A 15,100-nucleotide genomic window follows, 5' to 3' on the forward strand; every position below is an offset into this window, starting at 1 on the left:
GTTGTCATAATTAAAGATGTTTAATTTGTTATGTAATTATGTCTCTTAATTCTAACCTCCCTTTCATGTGTGCTTGGTCTTTAATGAAAGTGGAATAAATTAGTTGTTGAGATGAGATTTTTTTTCTTCAAATTTGATAAACATTAAAAGTTCAAGGAATAATGATATCAAATGATTAAAACTACATCCTTTAGCTTAAAGGATATATTGTTAATATATTTCCCTATTTGCCTGTAGCTGCTTTAGAAAGAAAAACAATCATGAATGGTAAACCAATACCGGTATTACAAGTAAACCCTGGAAGAAGAAAAAAGCATTGCTAATGTATTATGTGATATATATGATTGTTCCCTCCAAATATACAAAATTTGTTGTTTTTGTAAGATATGTACATAATGTAAAAGTATCCTCTGTCTTTTATTTTGTTTGGATCAAGTCGGCAATTACTTCTAATCTAATCTTTGTAAACTTCCAGAATCTGTATGCATATTTATTTTGTTTTATTTTGAAACTTTATTAACATCATGTTCAGTATATTTTTACCAGTAGTTGGTTAATTTACATTGTCATTAAGATTATAATATAAAATGCTATTCGTGCCACATCTTTTATAATTTCACAATTTTTTTCATGATATTTGACATTTATTTTGTATTGATTAAGACCCGTTTATAATATAATATGGTCAGTAATTTCTCCCTTTGCAGTTGATTCCTTATAAATTTTACATATCCTCTATAAATGCTGCCCTTTCACTGAATTACATGTATCCATAGGAATGTGGATTTATGGTTATTCAAACAATGATAATCGCAATGAACCTTTTATATTAGCTCTCTACAAAAAAATGTCCAATAGGATGTTTATCCCAGCCAGTTCCCATGTTTGGTCATTTTCTTCTCCGTCCCCTACTCTTGTTCATCTGTTACTTTCATCTCCCCCGTGAATAACAAGCTTATTTCAATATACATTTTTTTTTTTAAAAGGGAGAGATCAGAAAGATGGGCATTTTATTTAAGGATCTTTTTCTTGATTATACTTGTATGTATATAGTATATGCCATACTTATTCGTTTTCATTAACTTTGACAAACTGGATTTGATTTGTTGGTACATTCATGTATCTTGCTCTTTGTAAACCAACTCGATATATACATTTCTTATCTAGACTGAAATAATATTGTATGCTTGCAGATAACTTCTCCTTTTTTGTTGCAATTCCATAAATTCTGAAAAAGTGTCAATTTGTGTGTATTTATGTTTTTTCTTAATCGTTTATTATGTTGAATAATTGTTTGATGTATGTAGAATATCCATAGCCAGTAACTACGAGGATGTGTGATGTGTTGTGTATGATAAAACTGACACAAAGTCTAGTCAACATATTATACCATCACACAAAATACATTTCAGAGATCAGCATAGTTGCAACAAATGCAAAGTACCGGTATACACGTGTCACGGTGTGTATGGTCAAGTGACTGTTGGCAACAGACAGAATAAGTGACGGGCAAGAGGGTTGCGGACAATTTCGTGAGAGATGAAAAGTATTGAACCGAAAGGGAGCAGAGAGAGGGGGGGGGGGGGGGGAGAAATGGATGAAAGGAAAGAGTGATCGTACAACAGAATAAGCAAAATCGGTTTGTTGATTGAAAGTATGGTGATTTTAGTTAGTCCACAGTAAAGCACATAGTTTACAAACATTTTTTAATAAATGCTAGAAAAATATACACAATTGAAGATAAGTTAACATTATAATTTAGAGTTAGAGTATGACTGTTACTGTTCATGACTTACAACTATTATGCCATTGTACATGAGCAATTTTTGTACATGAGCAATTTTTTTAAAGGTGAACAAGTAGGCCTAACATCAGTACAGTTGTTTCATTTATTTGCAGAGTTTGTTAATTCATTTAGTAGTAATCTCGACGTTATGCAACGAGATGTTTCATAGTATCACATTGCGATCGGAAAGAATCGAGCATTTCTTGCTCTTCGGGTTTTAATGCGTTCGGCTCCTGCTGGGCCTTCATGTCCTCGGTGAAGATCGAGTTTATTCGGGTAGTTTCGGCCGCTCGGTGGTGCTTCGCGCCTGCTAGATGGGCGATCTTTGACCCCGTCGAATATTGGAGATCGTGTAGCTCATGCTCACGATCTTTCTCCTGTTTGTTGACAAATGAATATAATAGAGAGAATAAAGCAGGATTAGCCTTTGTCTTAGATTTTGAAATAGAAAGGCAAAAGTAAGACAAAGTGTATTAATTTTACGCTCCTTGGGATAATAGTCTAAACCACCAACAAGAAATATTTTAAGGCGCACATATACTTTTTGAAATATTGCAATTTATCCTGAATTATCATTCAAATTTGCTTCAAAAACATTTTTTTTTTAATTGGTCGAAATCGTGTTGCTTTGCAGTCTGTGTCAAAAAGGTGCATTTTTTAAATGTTCATGAAATATGCTCCAATACCCCTTTTCGGCAAGCTCGGGCCCTCAGTACCATGTATTGATGAAAAATGTATCAAAATGGGTTCCATTGCAATTTCTTGATTTTGGCCGAACTCCCTTGCAGTGTAGCCCTGGATTGAGGATAATTATGTTTATCTCTGATCTCAAATAAAATGAAATCGGGGTTGTCGAATTTTCAGGTAATTTTGGAGTCATTCATTTGATTGAAATGGGGAGAGAGAAAAAATCGTACGATTCTCATTATTAATGATTTCATACGTGATGTCTGCATGATTAGGTGTTAAAAAGAAACCTTAAATCCGCTAGTGCCTTTGTCAGCAAAACCTCAAAAACCCGATGTTGGGCAATTTGAAATTATTGCTTTGGTATTAACTTGTTGCTTGGGCCGGTACGTACCTGGCAACGGGCGTTATACGAACTCAAATCGACTGATGACAGATTAATCGTTGAACCGCCCGGTTGTATTTTACCGCAGTGGAGAGCGATTGAACCGCGTCCTAGATTGGACACCCCACATGAATTCGCCGTCTGCATCAGAAGACTGTTCTTCCGCGATACCGCAACGTTGGCAGCACCGCCCTCAGCCTGCCAGTTCGCCTTACGCGGGCCTAGGCCGTGATGGCCGCCGCCGTGATGGCCGACTCTGGTGACGCTGGCCTTCAACGCCGACGTCGGATGAGCGTTGTGATGGTGTTGATGTGACTGATTCAAATTCACTGTGAGATTTATTTGTAGGTAAGTGATATAAGGATTATTTGACAAGACAAGAATTTTGATGAAACAAATCGTCCCTATTTTCACGAAGTGACGGTAGTGAGGAAAATCGTAACGCAAAGTGAATGCGATTTTTATTCACTACCGTCACTTCGTGAAAACAGGGACGAAATATTTGAAAAAAATATTCAAGATAGGATAGTTGGAAGTCATAACCGAAAAGTATATGCAGTATCAATATTTTCAATGTCCTTTTTCATTGTTTTCCTCTCTATATTGCAACGCATAATTATGAACAAATTTGTGATATGCGCTTTTTAAGTATGGTTTGCCAACAAAAGGGGTTCTCTTTTCAAAATCCTCTTTCGCCGGTCTACATCAGGTTTACGCGGGCACAATTTTACCGGGGTAGAAAATCTAGCGCATTCTTGTAGCTAAAATATCCATAATCAAAATACACTTGATGATAATATGGAAATTACAAACAGACCCCATCGTTCCCGGATAGTTTGCGGCTGCCCGAATATTGGTAATTTCCAAATGGAGAAGGGGGTTGTAGGCTTGTAGCCCCCAGCCTCCAGCTTATCTCGGCTTTGCTTCGCACGCCTTAGCTCAGTCCTAATCCCTAACAGTCCGTACATATTTCGGTAAAAGCAGTCACACGAAGAAAATTCACGACAACTGATAATTATGGACAAATTATATATGAATCTAAATATTTTCTCTTGAAAAATACGAATAATTTGCTGAAAAATCATATAGATATCATGGAAAGAGGTAAAATGCATTGTAGTGGGTAGCTGTGTCTCGCATGTGGCGGCACGTACATGTATCTGGATCTCAAAATAACATTTTTGAGAGATGAAACTGCGGGCCCCAAACATATTTTGAAGAAGAAAGTTGTTATATTTGACCAGTAAGGCTTCCCTTTCGCAATGATATGAATTTTGCATCAATAAATCAAAACACTTTTGATTCTTCGGTTGACTACTTTAAACCCGACCATAAAAGGAAAAAGTTAAGCTTGTTTAATAAGTGAACGTCCTCGGTTCAAACCGATTTTGAATAAAATAGCATAGCATAGCGTCGGGTTTAAATTTCTCTACAATACTCGGAGAAGAGTTTAATAATCTCACCATTTGTTTGACTAAGCTGCGCACTGATCCGACGCGCAGCTGGTCCCTTCAGGCCTATAGTGTCGGGTGCAAAATGATGAGGACCGTGACCAATGGGCGTGTCGAGATTTTTGTGGACGCTCATTGGACTCTCTCCCGTTCTATTTGAAAGAAGAACAAATGAAAATATAATCGGTGTCACACGAAACTAAAATGAATCAAATTGATGAACAACGGTGGGAAATTTAGAAATGTTTGTAATTGAGGTTGGTCGAGTAAAATTTAATTTTACTTTCGGCTATATCGACACAAATGTCAGGCTTATACCTACAAGAATAATGAATGACCAAAAGATACAAACACTCACGCATGTCTGATAGCAACTGCTTTCAATACGTCCGTAACGACGGCATTCCCGTCTTCTTTCTTTCCCGCCTCTTTCTGAGATTCGGAAAATCCATGCTCGACATTGGTATCGAACGATACCGATTGCTTGCCTTTCTTACTGCAAGATTGCAGCATCGCATCTGCAGGTGAAGAATAATCAATGCTTTAAGAGATCAAATATTTCTGGAAAAATTTAATGATGTATAAAATGGATGTGTCAAGGAACTGCATCTTGTGTTAGAGGTCACCCTTGTGTGACTTTCCAACCATGATGAAACTTTGTCACTTGCGCTCCAAAACGTCATACGAAATGAAACAAATTTAAAATGTGCTTTATAAGGCATTTCTTTTTCTTTTAAACATACTTTTTTTTTTAAAGGAAAAAAGGGAAGTCCTTTCTGTTTCCTCGATCTACCTATGTGTCGATCCTGTCATACAGATCAAAGATTGCGTCAAAACTTGATAAGTCATCAACTCCCTCAACGGTTTCAGTAAGACATTCTAGAGTCGAAATATTTTGTTTAACGACTACAAATATTTTCCAAATATTTATAAGACATTGACTGAATTATCGTAGATGGGAGTATACCAAATATCGAAAGGAAAATTATATTTTGGATGTTGATTATAATCATTATTTCATGATACTTCATATTAAATGGGGGAGAAATGAAAGGCCATGTACGTGACAAGTTAAAAAATTCATGCTTTGCAAGCTACAAAGAGGGTTTTTTTTTATTTATGAAGATCACTATCTTGCTTAGATGTGAACTTACCGAGCGAAGCACCCGACGAAGCAGGCACACAGCCGTCGTCCGCTCCTCCACTCTTATATTGTGACGTCATAGTAGGAGCTGACGTTAAAAGTGAATGTGCTGTGATGGTGGGGTGAACTAGCCACTCCATTTTAGCAAGGTCGCTGAACTTGGCTCTCTTTTGAGGCTGGGGAACCAGCAATGCGTGCACGAAGGCACGACAGTCTGGAAAGAGACAGATAATTATCATGACGCAAGCGCGTAGCCAGGATTTCATTTTAGGGGGGGGGGGGGGCGGTAGTGAGCACGCAAAGCGTGCGAATCACTTAAAGAGCGCGCTCCCGAGGGGGGTGGGTGCATGGAGGGGGAGTTTTTCCCCTCCCGCGCGAAGCGCGGAAGCTTTGAAAGAAGACGATTCGTTGTACCTTTCTCGACTCATAATCCTTGTCTGAATTCAGTCCGCCCCTCATGCGCATAGCGCGGAAGCTTTGAAAGAAGACGATTCGTTGTACCTTTCTCGACTCTTAATCCTTATCTGAATTGATTCAGCCCCCCTCCTCCTGCGCAAAGCGCGGAAGCTTTAACGTATTATTAGACAAAGAAGACGATTCGTTGTACCTTTCTCGACTCTTAATCCTTATCTGTATTCAGTCCCCCTCCCGCAAGCTTTGACGTTTCATTAATTTATTAGAGAAAAAAGACGATTTGATGTACCGTTCTCAACTTTTAATCCTTGTCTGAATTCAGTCCCCTTCCCCTCCTCCCTCATCCTGCGCGAAGCACGGAAGCTTTGACGTATTATTAGAAAAAGAAGACGATTCGTTGTACCTTTCCCGACCCTTAATACTTATTTGTATTCAGTCCCCCTCTTTCGAAGCGCGGAAGCTTTGACGTTTCATTAAATTCTTAGAGAAAGAAGACGATTCGTTGTTCCGTTGTCGACTCCTTTTCCCTTTTTCTTCCTACGTCCTCTTACTTTTTCTTCTTCTCTTTCTCTCTCTTTTTTTTTGGGCCGGCGTTTTTTTGTTTGTTTTTGTTTTTTTTATGGGGGGGGGGGGGGGCGACCGGCCCCACCGCCCCCCCCCCCCCCGGCTACGCACCTGTCATGACGTAAAAAGTATCAACGCGACTCCAATTCAGAAAAAAAATAATGGAGAAGGAACAATTATTAGGGGTAAAAAAGTAATGTTTTTGTTCATGACGCATTGTTTTTTTCTTCTTTAAGATTCATGGACTATTAATATCCGCATTTCTTTATTGATAACATATTTTCGTTGGTCTCACTTTCATCACAATTCTTTAGATAAAGTTCCCTCGCACGAATTCAAAGATAATATATGTATTTCTAAACATACTTTCGAACATTATTCAAGCAGATATCGTCATTATGGGAGAAAGAAAAAGAAAGTAATGATATTATAGCTCGCCGATACACCAAAATATTGTCAAGATGGATTGCGGTGCAGATCATAGCTCAGATTTTCATTGTAAGTGACCAACGTGTCTCTTGTTCTGACCCCCCCCCCCATCTCTCTCTCTCTCTCCCTCTCTCCCTTTCTCCCACTCTCTCTCTCTCTCTCTCTCTCCCTCTCTCTATTTATCCCCCTCTCTCTGACATACCTTTTGAGACAGAGTTTGGAAAGCAGAGTTTCTCTTGAGGATTATAGATGGAATCGAGTAGGATATCTAGACAGTCCTCGTGGTAAGGTAGTCGACCACACAGCATAGCAAACAACGTCACACCTGATGAAAGACAATACGAGATGCGAGTGAGGGAGGGAGGGAGGGAGGGAGGGAGGGAGGGAGGGAGGGAGGGAGGGAGGGAGGGAGAGAGGGAGGGAAATGAAGGTGGAGAGAGAAGGTGGAGAGAGAAAGAGAAGGAGAAAGAAAAATATAGAGAGAGTGGGGAAGAGAAAGGGCCGGAGAGAGGGATAGAGTGGGGGAAGAGAGAGGGAGAGAGTGGTAGAAGAGAGAGGGAGACAGTGGGGAAAGAGAGAGAGGAGAAAAAATGGAGAGATAAATGGATATAGGAAAAAATCAAAAGAAAGAGAGAGAGAGAAAAAAAAAAGTATATACCGAAATTACGCAATAAAGAAAAGAAATCGGAAAGAAAAAAAATCGGAAAGAAAAAAAATCGGAAAGAAACACATAACTATAACTATAACACAAATCTTTGAAACAACATACACAAAGAAAATAAGGAAAATGAAAAAGACATGAGTAGAAAATATTGGGGGAATTTTTTTGAAATAGAAGAATTAAATTAGGGGATCCGATATGAGGAAACATAGATAGATAATGAGCATAGTACATGAAAAACAATATCGAGAGCATAGTTCCCCCCAGCATTCCTTTGTGTCTCAGAATCACGCGCCCTTACTTTTAATATTTTGTAGCTTAATAAACAGATATAATTACTTTAACATCTTTTAAAACTGGTGGTTTGGGATTCCAAATCCACGAGTCATGTCTGTTGCAGTTTAAAGAGAATGTATTTACTCAATGAAGGAAGACTATGTGCTTTTTTTTAATCTAAAAAGGCATGCTGTTCTTACCCATACTCCATAGGTCAACAGGTTTTCCTTCATATGGATCACCTTCTAGTATCTCAGGGGCTACATATCCCATCGACCCGCACGCTTCCGTTAGCTTCTCACCGTCTGCGCAGTTTGTTGCAAACTGAAATTCTGGAACCCGACCAAATAAAAAAAAAATCACGATGACGAAATCAAATCTTTGATAATACATACATAATGGCACAATAATGAGCGTATCAGGACGATTACCCCCTGGAAATCACCCAGGACAGTTGCCCACCGGACAACTACCCCCAGGACAATAACCCCCGGAAAATTATCCCCTGGACAACCACCCATCCCCACCCCCCCCCCCCCCGGGACAATCACCCCCGGAAATTCACCACCTAGGACAATGACCCCTAGTGGACAACAACCCCCATCCCCTAAAATCACCCCTTAAGAATACCCCCTGTTCATTAAAGGGGAAGTCTATACCCTGATAATAAGTCGGTTTAAATTAAAGAAGTTTTTTTCGGGGTGTAGTTAATGAAACGTCCACTACAGCAATCGGGCGATGGAAGAACTTAATTTAATCAATTTAATTTATTTAAGGACCTTTACATAACTATCTTGATCTAAGGAGACACAACCGAACGAGTTATTCTCGGGGAGGGGGGGGGGGGGGTTAATTGTCCTAGGGGTAATTTCCCGGGGGTTATTATCCTTGGGGGGGGGGGGGGGTATTGTCCCGCTGGTAATTGGCTGGGGTGATTTTCCAGGGGGTTATTGCCCTAGAACCAATAATAATAAGCCACTTCGGTGATATAGCACTTGAACAAAATGACCCTCAAATATTTTTTGACGATGATTATTTGTACAAAATTGTAAAACTCGCTGAGACTCTCTCACCGGGTCTCTCACACGTGAAAGAAATGTTCACTCGGGGTTTTAGAGGAAGGGGGGGGGGGGGTGGCAAAGTCGGCCCGTTTTCCCTGGACTTTTCAAATCAATGTGGCATACCTTCAGTCTAATTCACAAAATAAAATGATAAGTATACCCCATCCTTTTCAAAATTTCGAAATGAGTGCTGTTTTCATTTACTGAATATGTAGAATTTTTAGAAATTGTTATTGCAAGAATCACAACATATTCTAGAATACCCGAAAGACCTTACCGCTTAACTTCAGCCGATAATCTTTGTCCAAGAGTAGGACACTGCACTTGACATCCCGGTGGACGATGTCCATGGAATGAAGATAGGCGATGGCCGACTGGAGCTGATGAAACAGAAATCGAGCTTCGGGTTCCGATAGATGACCATGGTCTACGATAGAAGCAATGCGATACAGTGAAAGCGGTGTCTTGTAAAATGTCTTCTACCACTCAATGCATGAGACATCTTTAAACACCGCCTTCCATGTCTATTCTTTCGAATCATTTGCACTCAAAGTCTGGTCGAAAACGGATGTTAACACGTAAAACATGAGTCTAGACCTCATACAAAATTAGTAGGGACTTTTAGATTCTGCACGACGAGAACGTGGACTGCCCTTTTAAGGCAATGTAACGTCCTTTTAAGGCACTGGCAGTGATGTCACATTGCCTTAAAAGGGCAGTCCGCGTTCTCGTCGTGCAGAATCTAAAAGTCCCTAATGTCTTCACATTTGCCTCGCGCGTATTGCAATATACCGGTTTACTAACATATTCAAATTTATGGATGTTTCTTGCCTGGGGACATAGTGACGAGTTATTTCATTAACCTGTTATCAATAAATGAACCACAATACTTGGAATCCAGTCTGCAAACATTACTTGTTGCTTTGTCGGGCAAGCTTTCGGGTTGTCAAGAACGACCTTTGTATAATTACTCTGCATAACATTTGAAGAAGTATGTTGGTAAAGCGTCGGTCACATCCCACCGTGCGTGTTTTTAGTCCGTACGGTTTTTGGGGAGGCCACGGCCGCCACGTTTTTCTGAAAACGTAGGGAGGGAGTGGCAAAGTTGGCGGTACCGGGCACGCACGTCACACGTACTGGGGTGAATCGGTAGCCCGACCGCAGCCCGAACGCAGCGAAAATTCCTCGTGCACTAAAAGTGCTACGGTGTGTCTGCGTGCTCCCAAATCCGTACGGAGGCGGTACTCACCACGTACGGATACCCAAATTTTGCCCACGTTTTTTGCACGTAGACAGCACGCACTTGCAAGTACGGCGGGATGTGATCACCGCATTAGCCGGTTTATTGCCTCGCGCGTTCTTCAATCCTAAGTACCCATAGAGTGACAAGCTATTGTATTCACTGTTACGATTCATTGCATTTCAATATAAATCAGAACGATGGTTGCGTTGTTGCTATGCCTGACAAATCTCAGAGGCCTGCATAATATTTGAATAACCACCTTGAATGGTGACGGGCCATTAAAATCACCGTTATATAGAACAATTTAATATTATGCTTTGAAATAAATAGAAACCTGACCCCGGATAAACTTTCGGCATTAAATTCAAATTAAGACAAAAGTTTTTTTTAATGAATAATGATAAACAGAGGGATATGCATAAAATATGAAGGTGCTATACATAAACTTGTAAAAACTCGTTGCAGTCCGTGATAATACAAATGATTAGATTAACCTTGTTTGTTAATGTATGAACGAAGACTTCCATTAGGCATGAAGTCCATCAAGAGGTATCCATTACGGTTGGTGAGAAGTACCTCGACCAATCCCAACTTTATAATAGGGAGAGAGAAAGAGGGAGAGGGAGAGAGAGAGAGAGAGAGAGAGAGAGAGAGAGAGAGAGAGAATGAGTGAGACAGATAGAGAAAACGCAAAAGATTAATGGTTGAAAAGAGACAAAGAAGTAAACTGAGTAGATGTCCTGAATGTGGTTACAAAAATGACTGAAACAATAATTGAATAATGACATAGAGGTGTGCGTGGAATAAATGAATCTGAGATTGAAATCAATGATAGAAAAGATGGGTGGAATAGAAATAATATGATTCAAAATGTGATGCATTGTCGAACAAAAAAGTGTAAATAACTAAAGTTTACAAAACCGAAACTTGTTTACAGATGAATTTTTTAATTTATTTATTATATCTGTGGCATAAGATAATGCTTTAATAACATAAAACATAATAAAAGTAATTTATTAAAAGATTGTTAAACCGAATTGATAACCATCAAATTGAGGTAATGCCAAGTGTCAGAATATTCGGCAACAATGGTCATAAATTACTGACTGACTTGCGTAAATTAAACAACAACAACAACATTACTAATACAGCCTGGAAGACAAGGCACGGAAACCATTATTACGTCACTCACCACGTGATCATGGCTTAGTTTCTTCATGATGAGAATCTCCTGCGGGAAGAACTTTTTCTTCACGATGTCAGGAGCCGACAACTTGCAGAAGATCTTCAGAGCAAAATCACAGTTCCGCTTCTTACTGTAAACATGTATCACCTAAATTTAAGGGAAAATTAACAATATTTTCACAGTATTTTACTTTTCTTAATTCATCTTCGCTTGTATACACATGTTGTCCTTCAAGCAGAATAATTCCCTCACCTTAAAAGGACTTGGTAACATTGTTCAGATAAGAGAAAATGGTGCTAAGGTACTAAGGTAGTGACTACAATGCTAGATGTACAATTAAAGCTAATCAGACATTTTGAGTGAAAACAGACCATTATTAAAGATAAAAATTGGGAAAAACTGATCTGATCGTTTTCTTAATTCTCCCAACTATATTGTTATAATTAAATTGAATTTTAGGTGAATGTATAACATCACAAAGCAATGAATTGGCTCTATATACCATTCCAAACATTTAAGTGTACAAAAAAATTTAAAGCATGCTTTATGTCTTATTTTCATGGAAAACGGTTGGGATGATTCACAAATTGGTCGGGAGAATTTACTGTTAGGGGGAGTTACACATTGACGCCTTCAAAGAAAACCATAAATATCTCTGTGGTTTGAGAATGTTTTTCTGAATTTCTTGCATGTAAGAGGGCTAGTATATACAGTATGGAAGGAATATAATAAGTAACATTTCATATGAACCTTCAACGAAATTACCAATTCACTTTAAAGATAAAGACCAGTTATGGTCATGCGATTGCATTGTGAAAGACACGTTGTGGAATCGATCAGAAGGTGTTGATCATCTAGCATAAGTATTGGTGTGTATACTGCAAGCTTCTGGAATCATCAAAATTATAAGAATTTGGCCCAGTCTTTGTAAGTTACAAGCACTGTACACAGAAAGATGTATATGGGACTACACACACGTGCGTTTATCTCTCACAGGCCAAACGATAAAATAAATTACCAAATATACAGGCGGTATCCCGGAAATTTTTTATCATCATGTATTAGTCAAAACATATTCTTTCACATGATTGGTAATAAGAGCTTCTATTTCATTTTTTAAATTGGGGCGTTTCCAATACTGGTCTTTACCTTTAAACTCAAAACACTTCATTATTCGGCAAACTATCTTCTTGTACGACTATGTCCGTGTATAATCGGCAATTATTTCTAAATTAAATATGATCTCGTTTTTATTTGTTTTTAATGTTTTATCGTACCATCGTAATCATCCGTCCTAGTCGATACGAGGTGACCCGTGATGTGAAATGAAATACCCCCAAGAAAAACGATATCATAAACATAAAATTAAGATGATTACGATAACTATTATAATTATGATGATGGTGGTGGTGGTAGTGATGTTGACGCTGATGATCATAGTGATGATAATTCCGTGAAATTAATGATGAAAAGGATGAAGGTGATGATGATGATGACATAGATTGTATACCCACAGGACAATAGGCCAGTTTACAAATACAATCTGCGCATGGGCAGATAAAGGTCATTTGTACCAAAATGGTAAAACCCACAGAGATGAATACTAGATATGCGCTCATGAAAGTTATGTAACATTATTCATTTATGCACCAACGGTACATTCTATGATACGCAGGTGGAAGTATTCTTTTCAAGAGGTCAAACAAAAGGTATTCATGAAGCACATCTATGACTTTGGCAGTTATTATTCTAAGATGCTCAAAGTGGAACTTCTCCATGTATAAAAGTGGATATTTGGGGTCATTTGTACCATGTGCTATCTGTAAACTCCCTTATACCGAGAAGCATAGAAATTGCAAGATTCTCATGGTAGTCGATGTTTATTTTTCGAATAAAAGCAAATGACTAAACACCGGTTCTTAAATAATGTTTCCCACTTACCTTACAGTATTGTCCTCTGTTCATCACATTCCCCATCAAAAGATCTAAGCCCAGTGTATCGAGGGGCGAGCCTTTCTTGTTCGGTAGATACAGGTTTCCTTTCTTGGTCAAACTCGGTACCTCATCGGTATAGAGAACTTGGTCATCCTTCCGAGGTTCCATATTCTTTTCTATCTTCTTTTTACCTTTAGTCATGATTTTTTTTTAATTATGGAAGATGTATAATTTTTATAGAAGTATCCTACTTGAATTACAAGACATTGGGTATTTTAGTACAGTTTTTAAGGATGTTTCTTCGCGAAATATACTGACTTTTGTTGAAGCCGGGATTATGCTGTTTGGATAATGAGCTCTTTTGAGGCTCCGTTACTAGACGCGATGCGCATTGCAATGATTTGTGTTCAGGGGCTATCAACGCGCTTCCATTGTTACGTCACTATAAATAAAACTGATTGCGTAGAACCTTTGTTACGTCATTCGCGCGCACTGTGATACATGTACAGTGAATGAATGCATGTTCTTAACCCATTGCTTACTGGAACCTGGTGGTCTCTGTGTTAAGTCTATGGGAATTAGATAATGCAGTAGTCAACGGGTTAAGGGTCCGTAAAAAAAAAAAACTGCTGGTAAATATGCCTTGAAAAATAAAGGCATTATACCCTATGTCCAGTGGCGAATCCAGGGGGGGCGGCCCCCCTGGGAAAAAACCCGTTAATTTTTCCTTTTTTTTTAGATGCCCCCCCCCCCTGGCGTTCAAGGGGTGGGGGGGGGGGGGTGGGGGGGGGGTGCGATTTTTCAAATTTTCGAGGGCCAAAACAAAAAATTAGTGCTCACTACCCCCCCCCCCCCCCCCCCTGATCGAGTTATAGGCCGGCGCGATTTTCAAATTTTCGGGAGGAAAAATAAATTAGTGCCTTCAATATTTAAATTAGATATGGACATATCATATGATCGCAAAGACTTAAAAAAATCAACTCGGAGGCAATTTCAAAACAATGTGGTATTGCAGGATGTTCGGATCATGTAACGTGTCCTTATTTCTTACAAAACGTATTCTGAAAGTATCTGATTTATACAATTATTTCCTCGGAATGTCCATGTATCAGCTACTCAGCTGATTTGCCCTATACCGAGTGAGTCAAAAAAAAGTTTACACCTAGAAAATTGCTAATTATTTTAAAAATCATCTATGAACAGTAAATTAATATACATCTTATGAAAGAGTGTTTTATCCCAAATCATTTGGAACCATTTTTGTGTGGTATGTGTTCACGCTTGGATGAACAGGTGGCATTGTTTGCGAGAGTGCAAAAATCGACTTGCGCCAAAGTGATGCCTACAGTATGTATTATGTTGGGATTAGCGGAGTGAGAGAATGGATTGAATGTATCAAATGAAATGCATTGCATATGTTTTTTTGCAAAGGGCAAAGACACACACACCCACATACGCGCGCACAAAATGTTCGCTGATATTTGATATTCGATATTTGATATGTGTGGCATGACTAATTTCGTTAGGGATGTAATTTGGATCTGCAAAGACCGAATTAATACCCAAATCCCTATTGTTTTATTCAAACATCACATAGGCAACTTTGGCGCAAGTCGATGTTTGCACTCTCGCAAACAATGTCTCCTGTTCATCCAAGCGTAAACACATATCACACAAAAATGGTACCAAATGATTTGGGATAAAACACTCTTTCAAGAAATATAACAATTTAATGTTCTTCGATGATTTTTTTAAAAATAATTAGCAATTTTCTAGGTGTAAACTTTTTTTTGACTCACACTGTATATTCCCAAGGGTGATTTGCGTAATATATTGCCTCCCATGTTCGATAAAAAAAAGTTATCCAATCCTATCCCA

General features: G+C 38.7%; 1 protein-coding gene across 1 annotated transcript; it reads right to left on the reverse strand.

The window, feature by feature from the left end:
* Positions 1 to 1,678: 1,678 nt before the first annotated feature.
* LOC100890266 (SNF1-related protein kinase catalytic subunit alpha KIN11-like) lies at positions 1,679 to 13,426 on the reverse strand. The gene is made up of 11 exons (XM_030984393.1): positions 13,229 to 13,426; positions 11,294 to 11,434; positions 10,596 to 10,692; positions 9,136 to 9,285; positions 7,998 to 8,129; positions 7,063 to 7,185; positions 5,464 to 5,667; positions 4,668 to 4,827; positions 4,322 to 4,461; positions 2,868 to 3,187; positions 1,679 to 2,163 (listed from the first exon to the last, which is right to left on the reverse strand). Exons 1-11 carry the CDS (start codon positions 13,421 to 13,423, stop codon positions 1,933 to 1,935), a joined length of 1,893 nt encoding a protein of 630 aa, XP_030840253.1. The 5' UTR covers positions 13,424 to 13,426; the 3' UTR covers positions 1,679 to 1,932.
* Positions 13,427 to 15,100: the final 1,674 nt, after the last annotated feature.

This window comes from Strongylocentrotus purpuratus, unplaced genomic scaffold, assembly GCF_000002235.5.
Source record: "Strongylocentrotus purpuratus isolate Spur 01 unplaced genomic scaffold, Spur_5.0 spur5_scaffold_14, whole genome shotgun sequence".
Classification (NCBI taxonomy): Eukaryota; Metazoa; Echinodermata; class Echinoidea; order Camarodonta; family Strongylocentrotidae; genus Strongylocentrotus; species Strongylocentrotus purpuratus.